General features: G+C 40.9%; 1 protein-coding gene across 4 annotated transcripts in view; it reads left to right on the top strand.

The window, feature by feature from the left end:
- LOC111271819 (uncharacterized) overlaps positions 1-20,550 on the top strand; it is a 34,553-nt gene extending 14,003 nt beyond the window's left edge. For 3 of the 4 annotated variants that reach the window (XM_022852824.2, XM_022852822.2, XM_022852821.2), the window contains 11 exons: positions 5,511-5,717; positions 6,402-6,545; positions 7,098-7,463; positions 9,903-10,165; positions 14,303-14,518; positions 14,715-14,856; positions 16,155-16,262; positions 17,429-17,614; positions 17,988-18,161; positions 18,784-19,053; positions 19,476-20,550. In XM_022852824.2, the coding sequence (XP_022708559.1) occupies positions 5,568-5,717; positions 6,402-6,545; positions 7,098-7,463; positions 9,903-10,165; positions 14,303-14,518; positions 14,715-14,856; positions 16,155-16,262; positions 17,429-17,614; positions 17,988-18,161; positions 18,784-19,053; positions 19,476-19,952 (2,496 nt within the window). In that variant the 5' untranslated portion in view covers positions 5,511-5,567 and the 3' untranslated portion in view covers positions 19,953-20,550. Of the gene's footprint in view, positions 1-3,070; positions 3,634-5,510; positions 5,718-6,401; positions 6,546-7,097; positions 7,464-9,902; positions 10,166-14,302; positions 14,519-14,714; positions 14,857-16,154; positions 16,263-17,428; positions 17,615-17,987; positions 18,162-18,783; positions 19,054-19,475 lie in introns of those variants that run through there. The other variant, XM_022852826.2, reaches the window with a different exon arrangement.
- The last annotated feature ends 249 nt before the right edge of the window (positions 20,551-20,799 follow it).

Below are 20,799 nucleotides of genomic sequence, written 5' to 3'. Positions count from 1 at the left end.
ATCCACCGTCCGTGGTATACCTTTCTTTTTAGACCGACCTATAAAAATAAGCCGAGACAATGTTACATGATCTGGGGAGCCATTTGCTTCGCGTTGCCCCGCTGGCAGATTAGCGGTTAACCGAAGTGATCCTTATTTTTTAATCACGCGCCTACTTCAGTAGTTACGTGCTGGACCACCCACCCTGCTGAAGCCACGTGTCCCGAAAACGTTTTTCAAGGCTGTTTGGTCACAGGAAAGTCTATGATCATTTCCTGGCGGCGAACTGATTTTACAGTCTACAAAAAAGCGGGCCAATCGTGTTGCAACAGAAAGTGCTTTTTTTTTTTCTTAGATGAGAGCTTTTTTCGGGGGCATTCCGTGCTTTTCCTGTCTACGACAAAAATCCGCGGACGATAGACAAGTAAAATATCTAAAAAAAGAATGCTACCGTTGCAGACGTAAGTAGAGCTGTATGCGATTTCAAAAGGGACCAAAATCTGAAAGTGCCATGAAAAATTCGAAGTAGCCCACCTGATTAGTGTTATATTTAAATAGAATCTTAAATGTAGAGAGTTTGTAATAAAAATAGACTCACGTAAGTAATAGTCGGTTGGTTTTTTGTCGGCGTCACTTGGGACCAGATGGCCATCTTTGTTTTACCGAAGTTGTGTACTAGGCCACGGTCGTTTGTCAGAATAATATATGATGACACAAGAAGACAACTGCTACTGCTACATTGCTTGTCGTTATCAGGAAGGCGTAAAGTTTAATATACAACACATGATAAAATATAGATTCGCATATCCTTTGATAGAGCGAGCTAATAAGCAGGAAAATTGGTTGGAACTATACGAATTCACTAAGTTAATATTAACTGCGAAGAGCCAGAAGTATGACACTGTATGGTCAGTGATTTGTTACTTAACGTTTTTTTGAGATGGGATTTGTTGGAAGAGTTCGGGGATATTTATACCGCTACAGCCCAATAAACGAAGGAAGAGGAACGAATTTCCATTTCAGTGAAGGTTGTCTGACGGTTTATACTATGATTCGAATATATAAGGGCAACATCTTTGCCTTGGTGAAATAAGGGAAATTTCCTATCAGCCTTAATTCATTGGTTACTAAAGAGGACAACACACCTATTGTTGCTTAGGTGCCTCGGTCCTAACATTATGTAATCAGAGGATTATCATGACGGGTGCATACGTACCTAGAAGAAACGAGACGTTTGTTTACTGGTCATTTGCGTTCCATGTATAGTGGAAGCGCGGTCAAGACAGTAACGAGACGTCCACCATGTTTGTTTATGTACAAACACTCTGGCGTCTAGCTAAATGCTAATACACAAATATTACTTCCAGCCGAAGTCAGGCTATAAAGATAGCCCTACTGGCGATGTGCCAGCAGACGTTTCCTGGAAGTCGTCCATAGGTTTCGGTAAAAACGATAGCCGAGAAGATAACCATTGTACAGGATCAAAGGTGTCATGTGCGTTGAGGTCGGCTAGCCGATTCTTGCCGGCGCTTGAGTTTCGTGCGCGTAAAGCATAGACCTTAAGAAAGTTGAGTAGCCCGCCGCTCCCTTGTTCACCCAATGACAAATAAAACTGATAATAAACAGCAGACAGAGAGCCAGTTTGTGGCGGTCGTCGCGCTAAATCTTAAACATGGACTAACACTCATAACACCATTCAGCCACAAGTACCCATACGGAAATCGCCCGACGCGCCAATAGCGATGGCATATCGTTCGTGTACCGGCTGTCGACGTTCGACCGAAACGTCAAGCTAGCGCACGATACGAACTTATAAGTGTACAAGTATTTCGATAAAAGTCAATACATTGAAATTGCCTTGCTCTACAAATAAGTATACGTGATATATAGTATTGCTATATAGATTCGCTATATGTAACGTGCCGTAACGGAATATTTGAGCTCGATCTCTCTAACTAACATTACTGATATATCTGTCATACGCAAACCTGTCGCTCGCACAGTCCCGTCTTCCGTCTCGAATCATTTGCCGTCACGTTCTTATCTGTCCAACTCGTCGTTGAGTAGAATAACAGAATAGCTAGATCGTATTGTCCAACCTCTACCTTAGCACACGGCGACATCTATTTATATCAAAGAAAGCATGGCAATGTTTTAGACCCTTTCTCTCTTCAAGTAGGCCTCGCCGTTCGAATCATCACTAAACACTTCTGACACAGTTGATTCGGCGAAGCCGTGCATGTGTCCATATTGTACTCCCGTAAAACTGACAAATACAAACATTTGTCAACTGATGGGTACAACCAGATTCTTTGAAAGAAATTCTTACTTGTCCTACATGGCTGCGCAAGCAGTATAGATTCAGCATCGTGTTTCGTTGAGAATTATCGCAAGAGCTAATCACGAACGTTGCCACAGTACAATGAATCGGACAACTGAGCAATTTTATAGGAAGTCGGCCTTTGATTCGGTTAGTCCTAGGCAAGGGCAGCGATTCCATGACGCTAACGGTTCCGTCGATTCACCGTTTTAATGCTAGAATAAAATTTAAGAAAACTTTAAGCTATGCGCCGATATACACTATCACAATGGAGTAGTTGAGATAGATGTACGATTCACGAGGAACCATGATTTGAGTTGTTTTTTTGGTGTTGTTTGGTATTTTATTGGTAACAATATTGACTTTGCCATTTATAGTCGGTAGTAATAATAATCAGCCTGTAATAATGTATTGATTTTAAATGAAGACAGCTCCAAGGATCATCACTCATAGATGAATCAGCCATTGTGTCCCAGGCAATAATAATGGTATCTCTCGATCGATTGTAGATTTTGTCAGAGCGTTTTTGTACATGCGGGCTTCGGAATGTTTGCTTTTTTCTTTCTTGTCACGCTGTAATCAAGTCGAACTACTGAGTGGACCAAGAATAACATTTGATCGAACAACGGTTATTTTTACATGCTACTGAAGGTATGAAAGCGTAGCAGAAATAAAAAGACAATATCACTGGTTTTAACAGACAGTCCTGCCTAGGCGATCTGTAGCCAATCTGATAAAAGAGGGGCTTGAAACGCGTAGAACTGATAAGGATGTTCCTAGGTAACGTTTCGGAAAACTAGAACATTGACGAGCGTGCCCAGCAAAAAAACAGAACTGGCAAGTTCTAGCAAAATATTCTAGGGCTCTGTACGACAATCCAGTAGCAAGCTTAGCATCAACGAGTGGAAAGGCCGCCGCGTTTTGATACGCTCCTAATTAAGAAGTTACGCTTAAACAATGGCAAATGTTATGAGTAAGAATGACTCGGGCCGAAGGGAATTTGCTATATGAAAATCTGTGATCAGACACATTGTTCCTTGGGTAGCTTGTTCAAATTACATACTCTATTACATACATGCACCAATGCCGAGCAGCTGTATATGCACATGCTACACAGAAATAGTATGTACCCGCGTTACCCTATAACTCCTTATAAATATAAGGAGTTATAGGGTAACGCAACATTTCAAACGTGAAAAAATAGCTTTACCACCATTGTTCGACATTAGAGTGACTGTTCCCAGTTGTCTGAGTTTAAATCAGCTTTAGCAGATATTTAGCAGGACTCGATCGAATCAGCCGGACGGGCGGAAGGACGGAACCATCATCATGATGTAAGCGCATATTTTGATATGGTTTAAAAGCTGCAAAAATACACCGCACACCGAACGAGAGGCTCGTTAATGCCATCGGTATCAGAAGTCTATCGATAGGAATAGTAGTCACTTCAATCATCTGCGCCAGAATGAAAAGTTATTCAGTTTGTGTAGATTTTTTTATAATATCACTATTAATTATGTGTATATAAAAACTGAAACTATAATTATTCAAAGTGTGTATACATACCTTTAGTATATACATATATATATATATATCTCGAAAATGGCAGATTTTATCCCAAATCATAAGCTTACTGATTTTGTCTGTAACTGAGCTCTGTATTCGATCAATTAATAAGTCAGTAAAACAAAAAAGGTTACCGTAGCAACAAACTGAATTTGTGTAGGCCAGCAGATGCTATACGAACATGGCTGCCGTGCGTTTATATGGAGACGAGCAACTCCATCTGCTTTGGCTAATAGAAAAACTCTTTGGCTAGATAGAAACAATGGATTTTACGGCCACAAAACCGGTCTACAACAATCGGGTATCTTCATCCGAGATTAACCCACTATACGAAGCTAGGTAATGAAGTTTTAGGCGATTAAACCCTTTAGCTATTGAAGTGTCCTACCTGTATACGACTTAACCTAAGTAATCAGTCGACACTGCTTCTATGAAAAGGAATCGAGTCAAATTGTCGCCTTGTCACGGGTTCTTCGTTTGTTGAGATTCAAACCTTAAAGAATGTGTTGAAGCCCTCTCAAGCTTAACGCTAGCGTCGGGCCAAGCTCAAGTCAGCCGTGCGCTGGCGGCGAAGACTCTTTCCCATTGCACGGAAAACATCGAGTGCTAGGCTACGGCTGAATGAAGCCATGCTTATAAATTATCGCGTCCTTTTTCACGACTCATTTGAATGCTGAGCATTTACCGCTAACAAGGGTCGTAGACGATGACGGTAAAATTTGAATGCCATTTCCCCTAGTTTGCCTTTGTCCGCGGATACCGCCTGGCGGACGTATACATATATATATATATACGTTCGTTGTTTAGCGGTGCCAGGAAAATTGGCGGTGGGCGCCGGGGAGTTCCGTTTGCGAGGAGATTCGGGTCCTCAATATAGTTGTACATGTTGAACGGGTCTCGCCTGGCAAGAAAGATTACTACTTGGTACATTCAAGCAAACCATTAAAAGAATAACGTACACTTGTGTAGCATCAAGTCTTTTTAAAATGGTCTAAATGATCGTATATTGAGAGTTAGGCAACTTATTATATCGATTAAATTCAACAGGTGCATTCAGTCGTTTGCTTCAATGAACCAACGTGGAGCATACGCTCATGTCCTTGTTAGGCTCTGCAGTTTTATTTTCGGCGCACAGTTGTTACTAGAATAAAAAAAAAAGTTTTTGTAACGTTATCCGCATACTAAGAGACTAGAATTTCCAGTGGGAAAGCAGGCGGAGATTCGAGTGTAGAACTTGATAAAGGAACCTCAGATACTGATACCCCCCCCCCCCCAACAGTAAACAGTAGTTTATTTTGTAAGTGGATGAAAAAGTGTCCAGCGAGTTAGTCGTTTAATCCGCGTGTGTCTTTTATTTACATTCCTTTTTCTTTCTTTTTAATTAACGAAAGCAGATGAGACAACTAACACATTGATTAGTTTTTATAGTGTGTTCTTGCAAACCTGGTGCCAGCATACGAAATGCCTGCCCCGCATGGATGTATGCAAGACTCTGAAAAACGCTAGTTTACATTATAGTACAGTAGAGTAGGTATAGTTTACTTTATGTCTCGAATAATTTGAGCTTTGTGTCTGCAAAACGATTGATGTAGCAGCATAATATAGATCTCTGACATAAATGTTTGACTTGAAATATTTATTGCAGACAAATAACGGGCAAACGGATAATTCTTAGGCAAATGCCCGCATCAAACTGATCACTATGAAGCTGATGCGCTGGGTCGAACAACACATCCGTGTGGGTCGCAAGAAAGATAAGGATAACCAAAACAGCCAACGGGGCTCCAGGGGGAGCAAGCAAAAGGGGCCTCGTAGTGCTAGCGTAGAATCAGGCTCGATTCTGAAATTGCAGGTCAGTATGGGAGTATTTTATGACAATCTATTCGACAGCTTATTGTATTGTACAAACTATTGTATGCTTTGTACAATTAACTTGGCTTCCCATGTAACAAAGGCTTAGTAGCATAGGCGATATTATGTGGGTCGAAAGTATTATCGTATGCAGCCGTCGATAAATATATTATGCAAAAACAGCACGCGACCTGAAGATAACCAGCAGATAGATGTAAAGTAGGAGGAAAGTAGGCTCTTCCTAATATAGGTCGTACCTGATAGTGAATATATATACATATATAAAATTAGCGTATTTTCATGAAAACTAACTAGACAGTACCTTATCGCTTGACAAGAAATATAACTGCAATTGAATCATTTTAACTTTTGGTTTTGCTGAAGATAATTTTCCCTTTCCCATATGAGCTAAATGATGGTTAATGTCAGTCCTACATATTTATGACTTCACAACAAAGGTTCCTCATGGCGTCAGATTTGTTCACTTTAGTCTAGTTTAAAAAAAACAGTAGACGACATAACATTAATTTTTTTTTATAAAATTATGTTGAGATTGACGAGAACATGATAGTTACCATTACTTTTCCAGTGATAATCTATCTCCTTTTGGAACAGTCAGGTAGAAGCAGGGATGAATATAGATTCAACAAAGGTTATGTCTCATTTTATTGCTCCTATTTTGCAGGAGTGTGACCTTGCAAATACCATACGAGAGCAGACGTCATCGACTGTGGACTCATTGCTTGGTCCACTGTATAATCCGTCAGGAACAGGCGCTGAGACAGGACGACAATTATTTAACAAAACTCCAGAATCATTGTGTTGCAAAGTAAGTTCTACTATCTGTATCTTTTCTACTCATATAAACAATGTGTTTTTATCCTAAACTATGAAGGTGGAATTTGTTTAAATGACGGTAAAATAAACGCATTCATCTGGTTACTGAAGGCCTATTCACTTTTCGAATATACATTTTGAAGTATCTGTTGCTTTTTAACAAAAAAAAAAAAAAACGATTGTCTAAAAATATTACGAACTATTATCGCTACTTTAAGTAACTTTGAACAGCTGGCTCGTAACCGATACATGTCCTATGGCCATTACGCGGTTATCTCAAGTCACCCTAGAGCTGTTAATCTTTTAATGCGCGTTGAACCAAACAGTGTTAGGGAGAGCCAGTTGGTCGCTCATAATGGCGCGATGGCAGCAGAGTACTTGCCTGCCTAACTTCGAGGTTCGAAACGGGTGTTGACATAGTTCGCCTTCAGCTGCGAGTCAGCCATTCGAAGCAATGCTTAACCACAGCACTACCAACACAACTCGAAATAGTTATTTGTAAATAGCTAACGAGCTTCACTCCGCTTCTAACTACTATCGACAGGGCTCAAGCGTTGGAGGCTCTTCAGAGATTCTTAACGCAGGCGAGCATTATGGAGATTCCCTGCCATATGTTGATCAAGGGCTGGAATCGTTTCATCGGCGATTGCACCAGTCGACAGATCTCGACAAAAAATTCGAATTACCGCCGAATCATTCGAAGGTTCTTGACTCGGACTCATTAGCTGGCAGCGCAAGTGTCTATGCCGAAATACCTGACACCCCACCTCCTCCAGCTCCCCCCTCTATTGCCAATCGTATACCCCTTCAACATATTCGGCATATAGGACAGAAGCAGCAGCAACAGCAGCAACAGCAAATAATAACAGGGGCAGATATACACTCTACGGCAGCTTCGTCGAGCAGCACCGTGAGTAGACCCTAAATAATGATGAACTTCTCTAACTAAAAATACATATCTAAACCGATCACATCTTTTGCTATAACCGTATAGGCACACACTAGGGTAGGACACGCCCTGTATAACCTGTGCGAATAAAGAAAATTGTAAGCGTACTAAATATGCACTAAAAGTCAGATTAGATGTACTGTTAGTTCGAGTCCTTAAGACTCGTTCAGAATAATTTAGGTCTTTTTTAAAAAGACGATTGCCACTGCCGGTGTTTTTTCTGAAGTCATCCGACTGATCGCCTTCGATAAAAATGTTATTGAAGGCAAATATAATTAGCATACTATGCATGTAGGTGGGGCTGGTGTGATATAGCTAAAGAGGATGGTTAAGGTCGACGCATTGATTAATACAGTTTACCGGAGCTTGGCCTAATTTTCTACACTTTCGCATAGCTCGTTTCCTAGTATGTTTTTTTGATTTCATTGCGTTCATCAACAAACCCGTGAAACGTTGTTAATTGATTAGGGATTAGTCCCCTCAGTCAGAGTTGGATGGCCACTAGTTCTCTTGCGTTAGACCTTTTCGGTCACGCACCGCATCCTTTCTGTGGAGTGGTTCTGCAATGCACTATAGCTCCAACAAACACTAGCTACCATGGCTTCATCCTTCTTGGTGACCCACTAGTATTTTTCAGGTCTATCAACTAGTACCTTTATGGGTTGTAGTTAAAACAACGATGCCGCTGGCACTGCAAAGCCAGTGTTGGGCTTCATCTGTTACTTCGGGTCACCCATACGCGCCGCACCTTGCTTCTGGGTCTTACGGCAGGCTTTCGGTCGTTCCTCTTCTTTTGCGATACTTCACCTTAGCTCGTTAAACTAGCTATGCAGCAGTAGCAAACGAGTGACTACTTTAGATCTGTGCTGCCTAACATTCATTGGCTAGTTGGGTGACGCCCAGGTTGGGCGATGGTGGCGGTCGAATGAACGAAATTAGATTGGCAAATTTTACCAATTGGATCACCAGCATTTCGTCTTTCGTTTTCGCTTCATCCGCTCCTGCTGGACTATTTCGACTGTAACAAAAGCGCTCAGCATAGGAGCCGCAAACGTCCATGCTAGTGGCTTCAGGCCTCCCTACTGTGCTACGCGTTTTGGCTGTCTACCTTTACTGTTTATCGGCGTTAGAAGCCCATCAGGGTGCAGGACAAAACTTACAGGTAATCTGCTAACAGTACCGTCAGGTGTATTGGGCTTCGGGCTGGCCAAATAAAGCGCTACAGATCAAAGTCAAGTTGATCCGAAGCGATTTACCTTTCACCGCCGCTTTTGTAGGACCAATATAGGGGGCGCATGTATAATATGTAGCTGTGGACTCCCCTTTCCTGTGCGCTGGCAGCTTCGTCGTGTTCGAGCGCTTGGCGGTTGATGATGATGCGTAAGAGGAAAAAAAATGCAGAACTTCACGACACATTCGTCGATTCAGAACAAAAGTCCTGTATGATTTCTATCGAAATCGCCTGTGGGCTTGTGTACGTTTCTCGGCTCAACTGTTTCAATTGAAGCTTGTTGACTGAAGATTCGATTAAGTAGACCGATGGGGACTGACGTGAAGGTTCGTACTACTTCAAACTCTTCGATGACTTTTTGAGAAGGAGGGCAAGAACGCACGCAAATGAAAATGTCGTACGTTACCACTAGAGCTGTAAAAGTTTATTTGTTTAAGTAAGCGAAACCATATTCCCTTTGATTTGACGAGGTTATGTGGAAATGCCTTACAATTTATTAGGTCAGAGCAATTTTCTCGTAAATGAAAATACGGTAAAGCATTTAACATTAATTCCAGTAAGAAAACGAGAGATATTGCCGCATTGAACCTTTCTATTAACAGAAAACATTAACTATGTGAGGGTTGACGCCCTAAAACGTTTTGCTTTCACGCAGTATTTAAGTTCCGTTTTGTCGACAAGAAGTTTTCCGCTACAAAATATTCTGATCGGTTGAACCCATTAGCCGATTAGCCCAAATAAGAACACGAATTGCCCACGGCAATAATGGTAACCACACATGATGGAAGTCTATTACGGAAGGGCAGGTATGCGCAAAACATCATTAGCGACCTATCGCACTTGTGCCGCTGTACGACCACAGAACTAACCTGTAAATAAAGATGAAGTAAAGAAATTTTCGAATTTTTCCAGTTGACTCCCTTTTCGGTTGCAAGGGTTCGACTACTTCATTTCGATATAATGCGTACAGAGTCGAAGTTGGTTCGTGAAACGATTGAAGTTTGTTTTAAAGTTTGTGTAAAACAAAACTCCAGTGTGAAAAGTAAGCTGTTTCAGTAGAGACTCATCCATAGTATTTCGAATCAGAAAACTAATGTATAGAAGTAACATAAAATGTAAATAGATATGGATCGAAATAACACTGAGCTCCATTTTTGTGTTATCTTTAGGAGGTTCAGGCTGCACGTGAACGAAGCCGTATCAAGACCAACCCTTGGTTATTGACTTCACTTGGCTCCCCCATCCGCAGTCCCTGCTGCTCTTCTTCGGCGTCGGCAGATTCTGGTGCGTGGACGGCGACCTCAAGCGATCGTTCAGGAGCATCAGCCCGCAGCGGACAGAGCAGTGCTCTTGGCGTATCCAAGGATCATGCAGGAGGACATGTACAAATTACTACGCACATCGGATCCCCTGATACCGTAGCTCATGATTGGTAGGATTTATTAAGATTCTACCTATTTAAATGATACTTAAGCTGATACCTATGCACGCTTATACGTACCACTCAATACCGTCGAGATCGTCTAAACAGTAACCCTTGATCGAAAATGAAGTTTGATTTTAAGAAGTAGGAATATAATCGGCCTTAATGTGTAAAAATATCGAAACATAGTAACCGAACATAGGACTTACAGTTAGAATACGGAGAAGCTGCCAATATAGATTACAGAGTTAAAAATACGGAAACCTATATCAACGTATCGGCGTCATTTATAAATAGTATATTTCATAATGCGGTACTGTCCCAGAGAAAACAACTGGCCTATTTGAGGAAGGAGCGCTTAACCTAAAATCAGAGTGGCTGGAACCCTCAGCAGGTCGCAGGAAAAGCTTTGTTCTGAACTCTTTGTTCTCAAGACTGCTTATTGTCTACATCTAGACCTTGTCTACAGGGAGTTTATTAAAATGCTTCCATTAGCTAGCTAAATACTTTCTACGTTATATGTAAATAAATATTTTGAGTCATCGAAAAGTGTTATGGAAAGCTCTGAATACTTCTAATGTTTTTCTGGGTAACAAAAACAATATTCCTAAAATTATAGTGGTTCTATTTGTCATTCAATTTGTGCAACCAATTTAATTCTATCTTGAGCATAACTAACAAACTTGTTTTTATTAGCGAGCTTTTCCCTAGTAACACTCGATGTGAACTTAACTAAATGAAGTGAAGGTTAAGTTGCCTATCCAATATTCATGTGCTGACATCGCAGCTCATTTTGAATAAACGTTTTGCTACTGTGAAGACACTGATGCTCACAAGTCGCACTTACCTTTAGGTTATCGAGGAAACATAGGGTATGAAAAGACTCTTCACTCAGTTAGAAGATTCGTCGTTGTGTATTAAACTAATTGAAAGTCTTCATATCCTGGGGATGTCGGTGTAAAGACTTTTTCGTGAGATCGTTTTAAGTTGACTGGCGGCTCAGGCAGTTGGAGCAATAGTGTGGAGCAAAACTGTCGCAGGAATTCATCTCAGGAGAAGGCCCTACTTCTTTCCGGTCCAGGCTGTTTCCTTTTTAAGATGTCAAACGTCCTAGAGGTTAGCCTTCTTCCCGGTTCCCGTACTGCTGCTGCCACAAAAAATTGGTAGGTTTCGCTGTTCTTTGTTCACTAGCACCAGCCACAGCCGAGAGGAGACCAAATCGCTGTAGTTGCTTATATCGTGTGTATGGAATGAGAAAGTTCTTGAAAAAAACAAATTATAGTTTAATGACGTGACCCACTTGCTATAACTCGTGCTTGACAGCGTATTGTTCTCAATTTCTAAGGAAAAACAGTTTTTTTAATAGTGAATCGCTTTGGTGCGTCAGCTTCAACAATATAGAACTCAAAAATGAACTTCACGATTTAATACTGTAAATAAAAGCGTAGAAATCTGGTTCCAACCATACCAAAAAATTAGATAAAATGACTTTGTTTGGTAAGGTACCCAGGCGCTGTATCTCAATAATGGTAGTCATCACAATAAGCAAGAGCTATCACAAAAGCTGGGTGTGCATCTATTTCCTTTAACGGTTGTTGTGCTTTCAGAGCTCAATATTGAATGGGACCATTATAAATGTTTTCGAGCGAATCTGCTCAAGCTCTTGAAAAAATTATAGCTACCTTTGGAGGTTGACTCTTTCAACGTGAGCTCTTCGGCCAAATGCTCACAACTTTAAAAAAATAAAAATGTCTGAAACCGGTCCTAACTTTTTCTTAAGAATAAGTCAAAAAGATCCAAATCTATCACATAGTCCTCTATAAGCGTTTGCAGGTATTCTACTACGCTTGGCTCTCAGCTACCCAAACAGTCACACACGTCAAAATCTAACAAATGGGCCGCCACATAGGATAGGACCGATAGTCTTCAAAGCTCCTGCATCTTCCTTTCGGGTTCAGGTGCCCTGTTGCTTTACAAAAAGCCCAAAGCGTTCTTGTCTTTATCCTGCGGAAGACAAAAGGCTACAAGATCAACTGTGCCAGCTATGTCAGCATATTTCTGGAAATGGACGATGCCTCTACGGCTCGTCTGATAGTAGTTTTTACAAGCTGGTGAGGATAGCCTGCTGGGCGGTGCAATTTCTGGACTGCGGAAGAAACGCTTCCTTAGTCCCTTTCTGGCCAGTCTTGGAAAAAAACTGTGTCGAGGTTTGCTACAGGTTTGCTTTAGGTGTATGCGCCATAACCTTCCTAAGTAGCTAGATCTACCATAAGCCCCAACTAACACAGTGAATCGAACCTGATATATGGTAAATATATCTATCTGTCAGAATAAACTCCGTTTTCTTTGTCCTTAACAATACGATATTACATTTTGATTGATTTCGTCACTAATATCTACGTAAAGTATAATTCTTTCTAAGATTTCGATTTCGAAGTAAGATAAGACGTTTTGCCTTTGCCTAAATGCCTATATCAGATGTGTGTATGTATCTGTTATTAATTTAGAATAATAAGGGATTATCCCTATGGCTTGGTAGTTTATTTGCTTTCTGATTAGATGTAAAAAATTCGATCATTTTTTGTTTCAACATTTTATACAGGAGAAATCGGCTAGATCTTTATCATACACCTCATAATTTTTGTCATTTTCAGTACAGCTATTTCGTATTATTGCAGGTTCGGAAGATCTGTTTTTGAATGAACGCCAGATGATATTCCAATTATGGCGTTATGGCATTTTCGATGAACGGTGGTTAGTTAGTTTGTTCCTATGAAGTATAGCTGCACAACACATTCGGTCCTGTCATTGTCCTTGATTGAAAGGGACCTATCACTGCGAGAAACGAAGTATATCAAAAGCAACAAAGTAGCGACAAGGATAAATCTACCCAAACTTGCCCAGAAAGATCGATAAAATAAATATCCACACGCTTTACAACACGTTGCTATTCACAAGCGACTAATTTGAATTAAGTGACCGTAAAGGAAGACGTTGCTGCTAAGCATGCAAAATGAAAAAGTATGCAGGCAGCGAAAGCTACGCTGGCATTGTTGAGACCAAGGCGACTCCAATGGGCTCTTGAAGTCTCGCCACGGTACAACTTTAGTCCGTATGCATTCCTTCCGTTTTGTAAGCGGCTATTTTTGTCCAAGGCAGCGCAAGACAAGGCCACTGGACGCGAGGGTTCCGAAGCTTGGTGTCCTCACAGAGGAATACCGTTCACATATGGCAGGCCAACCCGGCACCACCAAAGTGAGCCTGAAGAAAAGGCTTGAATAACGCTTGAAGGTTCGATACTGTCTCATCTCGTTGGGGTGCTTTTCCAGTGAATCGCAGATAATTTTACATAAAATTCTCTTTTTTTAAAAAAGACAGCCCTGAAAAGAACTTACGGTCAGTGAAAAGTACACGCTTTTCTCTCTGTTTACTGATCTGGCGCAACTGTTACATTGGTAGCCTAAAAGCCAACAGAACAATATTTGGCAAATCACCGTTCACTTATTATATACTAAAATATTAATCTTCCTAGTTTAAGCACAGACCTGTGATTTGTTATGCGCTGAGACTGGCTGTATCCGTATGTAATCAGGTGAATTTCAGCCGTTCTTTTTTGTTCTACACACATTGCACACCGCGTAACTATATTTCCCACAGTAGCTGAGAAGATCTCTGAAGAAATTCCTTTTTTAGATTAGGATGGAGGTGTACAATATGCTGTCACAGACTGCCAGGGTCAGCGGCAAACTTTTTCTGTGCGCTGCTATCAAGCCTGGAACACTAACTGAAAACCGATGATGTTAAATATCAAAGTTATAGAAGGGAAGTGGAGTAGACCTTCGTTTGAAGGTTCGATTACGATCAATGTAAAGAATAACGGTTTCTCGCTTACCATTCCTCCTGCGTACATGCCATCAAAGAAGGACGTAATGAAGATACGCTATAGTATCCCTTTGAAATGCGTTGGTAGGTTTTGAACATAACTCGACTACTAGGAAACACTGGTAGTAGGCCAGTAATAAGCGCATGTCATAAGAACTATTGTATTAACAGTATACCGTATCTTATATTGTAAGTGTTACTAGATGATGAGTTCCTTTGAGACAGTGAAGTACTTTTAATTAACTGTATTTGAATTTCTTACAGGTACTACGCAGGATCTGGGTCCTCGACGGCTTCTTTAGCCAAACGTTCTTCAGCGTCATCAGCTTCGTGCTCCAACTCCGGGACCTCAGGTCTCGTTGGCGGCCGATCGCATATAGGTGCAACAGCCTTTGCTCTATATCAGAACGTTCTTACCGAGGATCAACTACTTGGACTAGCTGGAACGTCGAACGGTGACTGCAGGCCGGCTCTATTTAGGTACGCTGCGATACGCGTATGCATATCGCCAAATGTGCCTTTCGTAGTTTATCGATGTTTTTCGATACCGCGCTATCTTTAGGTTAATTGCATCCTACACACTGCATGGAGCGTAGTAGCAGAAATTTCCTCTCTTGATTTATAGCCATTTTGACCTTAAATTTTGGCTCTGCTGTGCCTTTTTCGTGGGTGGCAGGTACCCATCAGGAACACGTCTGACATCCGTTGGATCGAGGAGCGTCCGAGCGTCTGGCCGACCTGAGAGCGCACGTACACATAGAAAGAGTTATTTCAGCCCCGGCTATAATCTTGACCCCGCGGAGCTCACGTCATCTGAGGTAAGCAATTTTTCCAAGTAACTCAAATAATCACACTTGCCGCCATTAGTGCTGAATACGTTTTTAGGCATTCACACATTTTGCAGATACACTTTTTGCACACACATATAAATTGCCTTACCATGGGATCCTTGTAATAAAACATATTGATGATTCCAAGGATTAAACGCATGAATTATTGTGAATGAATATAGAATAATTACAAATGAAGCTAAGTACCCGTTCCCCTTTACAGGGGATGGTAAAGGTTCGCATTTCTTTATTAGTTCAGTGATCGATACTGAAATATCACACAATGTCCCCAAAACAAAGATATCTATTAGCGTATATTAAAACTAAGCAGCTTATAGAAACTAACTATATTCAAATATTTTCTCTTCATTGTTACTGCTTTTGACTGTGATTGATTTGTTTTGGATATATCTGTTCTGTTGTATGTCGTCCGCTTTGTTAATAAAGGAGCTATTGTTGTCACTGCTATGGAGCAGACGGTCTCAGTTTTTTTTCTACATGTCGTCAGCGTGCACATGTCTTTCGATTCTCCGGGACCCTTTCGGATCCAGTTTGTGGATGGGGAGAGCTTCTTAAATTTTTTACAGCCTTTCCTTTCTTTGCTACTCGAGCGATGATAGCAGACGAACAGTGCCCTAACGAAAGTACTGGAGGTTTCCTGTAATGCATCTCACTAATGTGTTCACTGATAGAACTCGACTAGGTCCTTGTATAAATATATACTGCAATAAGATGATCCCTTGCTTGGGATCAGACGCTGAACTTCCTGTCGTCTTCACTAGCTGATGTCCCGCAGATTTTTTTTGACCCGAATAGGGTAAAGTAGGCATAGACATAGGTAGGCGGTGCTAACTCAGGAAATAGCCGATAAGGAGACAAACGTGTTATTATACAACACACTCAAAATTCGTTTTGGAACAGATGATGTAGAATTCTTATTGGGTAAACATTGCTTAACTGAAAAATTACTTATGGGTAACTTTCATCGATTTATGTTCCCTACGCACTATGTTCGTCTGTAATATAAGATACTGCAGCACAAATAATAACTGGCATTCTTCCAATTCTCCAACTCTATTATATGGTATTAATCGCAAAATTTCGAATATGACCCCTTATTATGGCTGCCTTACGGACCATTTCACAATACTTTATATTTACTTATGCAGTGTAAACTACAATGGGTACAACAAAAACTTCAATTAGGCTAAAACTGAGCCTGAAAAATTCGTGTTTCTGAGCCAAGTCAATGACCATGCTGCTGTATCATTCACGTTCGTGTTTAGGATGAGGCCTACTCGGACGGCTACCAAACGGAGAGCGGCGGAAGTGATGTCATCACCGTGCGAAGAATGTTACGTGAAGATGCGTCCCTTCTTAGCCAGTTCAGTCAGGTATCATTAGTCTTCGCTCTATCGTAGGTATCGATCCCGTCTGTTCGAACAAATTGAATTTGAGTCATCATCGCGTCGGTGGTCACCTTCTAATGGATGGATGCCCAATGCGTACCAGGGTTACGCCTCGTCGTACGGTACTCTACCCTTGTGAATTTTCGCCTTTACCACTTATTGTAGATTTTAATTTGAAAGATTTCATTTTGGCGTACTTTGAAGCATTTATGTTATTATAAATTCCTTTTTTATTTATATATTAGAGGTTTAGAAGCCTTTTGCTGTCTTATGTGATACTTCAATAGCCCCCGGATATTCAGTTACCTGACATCATAGATGTTTGAAGGAGGCTAGTGCTGTTTGGGTTTTCTGTCTGTTAGCAGGGCCTGTTTTTTTTGTCGTAAGGATTTTCTTCGTAAGTTTGCTATTTTTATTTGGTAAAATATACTGAATATGTTGAAACGCCAAGTTAAGTTGCAGTAGAAATACGAAACTACTCCCATTAAATCTGCTAAGAGAAACTTGTCCTTTACGGAGTGGAAGGGACATGTCCTAGCTATTAAACCATGTTAGGAGCAAAAACCAGTAGTTTTTACATATACGATGGATAGAATAGGTAGGTAAAAAGTGGAGGGTAAATTGCGAGTGCACGTTACTGAAGACTGAAGGGCTGATCATGACTTTTGTGTCTAAAAAAAGCTTTCTTGCGTATAGCTGTTCTGAGGTTTAAATGCTGTCTACATAGAAAAGAATGTTAACAAAACGGCAAGCTTCCAGTATTTATTTTATAACTTCAAGATCTAGTGGGCTGTATTCTCGGTACGTAGATGCCACACACACTTTAACGATACGTACCAGTACGAAAACCGATGAATGAAAAGTGACACGGTCATGGTGGTGTGATATTGTTTGGCCGATGACCCAAAATGATTCCGGCAGCAACTGTTAGTACTCTGAAACGTAAACATAAAATATGTGGCTACAAACCTTTATTTATTACCTTTTATTTTACCCGTGTCATGATGCTATAAATAATAACTCTAATCACAGTTCATGGTTTCGAATTAACAACAGGGAGCCAACTATTTGAAAACCTATCGGCGAGCGACCTCCAATAATGCGTGTATCAAGTAGTTCTGTTATTACTTAACCGTTGTGTTTGTTTTTAGGGCGAATCAGGGTTTGAATCGCAGCTTACGACACCGGTATCTTTGGATGAAGAATCCAATTCAAGTCATTCTACACAGGCTCAGGGGAGCCAATCTGTGGCTAAAGGACAACTACGATCTGCTCGTGAAAAAAGTCAGACGCATACACCAGTCAGAGGCCGAAGGGGAACCTCTCAACAGCATCAGGTGCGAGCTCTAGAAACAAACAGTAAAATATTTGTCCAGTGGTTCTTTTTTTCTTCATTGCTAAAGGAACAAAGTCTTAGCTTTATCAAACAGGATACTAAATAAATGCTTTATTATATGAGAATCCTAAGATGTCAAATGCAAAAACTTTATCATATAGCATTATCTTAAAACACTTAAGAGCAACAAATGTGAATCCTAGCTAAGTGTCGAAGGACATTTTTCTACTTTTTTGTTATAGTGCCTATTTTAGTATAGTATGTATGTATATGTAAGATTGTGTGTCAATTGTCCCATATGGAACCGACTCAGACTGAGCCAGAGTAGCCAAATCAAAGTGTGCTGTACCTATTTATTTTTTTCTGTGAAACAGGCTTGTGGAAGCCCTCTGCGTGGGCTATCGGGCGCAGGAAACATCCTCGGTCCTGATCGCGTTGACGTCTGCTCGCTTTCTTTAGCTAAGAAAATGCAGCGTCTACGTAATGAACGGGAGGCCCTGTGCGCTAAGATTCGCGATGTTCGTTCGGAGGAGCATATCAGTAGACAGGTGAGCGATATTATTTGCTCACCAGCTCACTCACGCTACAGACCGTGTTCCATTTATACAATATCCGAAACAGATAATGCAATCTACGAACCTAATTAAGAAGATTTTCTACGAACGGTATTTTTCGTTTTGTACACAGAGTATAATTTAGTTAATTTCTAGAAGACTTTATATAATTCGTGTTTATTATATTTACTGTTGACATAGATTCACGTATGTATGTATATGTATTATTATCAGTGGTGTTTAGGGCACCATTTGAAGAAGTGATGAAACAGAAACACGTAAGCCCCCGAGAGATAGATTAGGTTACTAGTACTTGGTTTATATTTATTTGATTACCGTCCTGGGAATTTGTACAGAAATGTACGTCATGATAATTCTTTGTGTGATATTAGTCTATTTTGATAAATAGCTCCGTGAGTAGTTAGCTAATTGGCGATCTGTAGGCGTACCCGTATCGAGAGGCTTTGCAAGCCTTCTATGTTTAGTGAAACAAATTATATACTAATCATTTGATTACTAGTACCGTTCGCATTGGATATTGTTGGCTTAAACGTCTTAGCTGATTCAACAACTAAAAAATAACCATCAGATTGCTGTTGAATAACCTTTCTCACAGGAAAAATTATTGCTACATCGTGAATTGCTACAGTTTAAGCAGTTCCTTTTGATGCGTACATTGGAAAACATCGGGTCAGAATTGAATCTGAGCAGGGGTCCGTGTCAGATGGGGAGCCCTCGTCCGTCACGCGGAGAGGCTGGTGGTCTGGGGGGAGCGGCCGTCCGAGGGGTCAGTCCAGCATTGACTCATAGCCCACCATCTCAAAGAAGAGCTAGCACTTCAAATGCTCCCCTCCAGATGAGTCCACAAATCGCCAGACAGCAACCGGTAACGACTAGTCTTATACACCTTGACATGGAACTCATGCATGTCTGATGTGCCTTTAAGAGCTCTTACAGAAACTTTACAGAACCTTTAAGAAACTTACAGGGACAGAGGCCGAACCATATGCCCTGTTCAGAACGCGTTGAACCTAAACCTAACGTTTAGCACATCGTATAAAATTTCGAGTAATATTCAAAAGGACGCGAACTAATATAAGACACAGCTACAGGGTGTATGCACTGCATGATAGGCTCCGATACATGTTTTATCTCCGTTTATTTATACGTAGTGTACGAATACAACATTATTAATAATCATTAAAAAACACCAATTTGAACGAAGCGTGCATGTTTCTACCATATCGGTCGTGAACATTAGGCATCGAAATTTTGCATTCACACAAGCGGTTCTTGTTTCTCTCTTAGGCACCGCGGGTACCTCCTCATCAAAGTCCCCGTCTGATGCAAAGTTCTCTTTGTTCACCACTACGACGAGGGACGTGTCCTACAAACGTTGCCGCGGCGATGCCTTTAAACGGACATAGCCATGTTCCGGTTAGTCCTATGGTAGGACTCGGTAATCCACGGAGTCCTCGCACACCTCGAATGGGCCGTCAAAGGTGTCTTACTACAGGACAGGTACATAATCAAGGTCATTTGATAGGTCCGTCAACGATTGCAACCAACTTGGGTCACTCGGGGTTACCTAGTCCCTCCAAAGGTGCGTGCTCCCAGCTGTTGAAAAGCCCTCAGTTAAGATCAAGTCCACAGGGGAGTCCTCACACACCACGCATGGGACCTCCACTTTACGCCAAACCTCGCGGAGTGCCCCGCACAACGACCATAGATTTCAAGGCATTTTCAACCCAACCCAACGCACGAAGGCTGTCGGAAGGAGCCTAAACACCTACCGCAGAACGTTGGCTAGAAATTTATTCCACTGACAATAACTTTGTAAGTATAATTAGCTGGTAGAAATAGGAAATTATAATTTCTGGTGAGCATATATATATATATATACCAATGTATGTATAACTTCAGGGATTTGTGAAAGCTTCTGCTAATTAGATAAGCTGGTACGCTGCCTGTGCGGATCACTTCTCGAATACTAAAGGATTCTAGTTTTCCGATATGATTCGATGAATATTGCAGTGGTTCAGGAATAATTACTTCAACAGTATTGCCCCTTCTCCGTTTCCGATACCAAGTGAAAAGCCTAAATTATACCGCTCAATATTACAGAAAGAACGCAATGGCTGTAAATATTCGCATGCACCAGTTAATGAATAGCTATTATCGTAAGCCAATTCATGCATTTGCCTAAGGGCAAAATTTCATAAAAAACAGCACAAGCTTTCAACGACGATCTGGCGAAGTAATCTATTCCAAAGGTAACAAATATACAAGAACGCCTATAAAATGTACAACCTCATATGCGCAAAAGACCCCCTAATGTACAAAAAGAAAGAAAAAAAAACTGTCTGCAAATTCAACCAAATAACTCGAATGCGTTCTGTTTTTACTTGGCCTTTAGTTCCCTAATTGACTAGAGACTATAGGGTGCTACGTAGATCTACTACCTCTTGTGCTTACAGTTGGTACCGTGTACATGATTGGTGCCAGGACAATAACAGGCAGATAATAACATTCATAAAATTAACCCTATTATATCTAAGTTGATTCTGAGACGATCTTGTTAATTACTCCGACATGACGAGATCAGCACATATCTATTTCGCAGCTACCATAC

The sequence above is a fragment of the Varroa jacobsoni genome, unplaced genomic scaffold (genome assembly GCF_002532875.2).
Source record: "Varroa jacobsoni isolate VJ856 unplaced genomic scaffold, vjacob_1.0 contig01062, whole genome shotgun sequence".
Classification (NCBI taxonomy): Eukaryota; Metazoa; Arthropoda; class Arachnida; order Mesostigmata; family Varroidae; genus Varroa; species Varroa jacobsoni.
The sequence above is the reverse complement of the archived record's forward strand: the minus strand, read 5'-3'. Positions and strand labels throughout refer to the sequence as shown.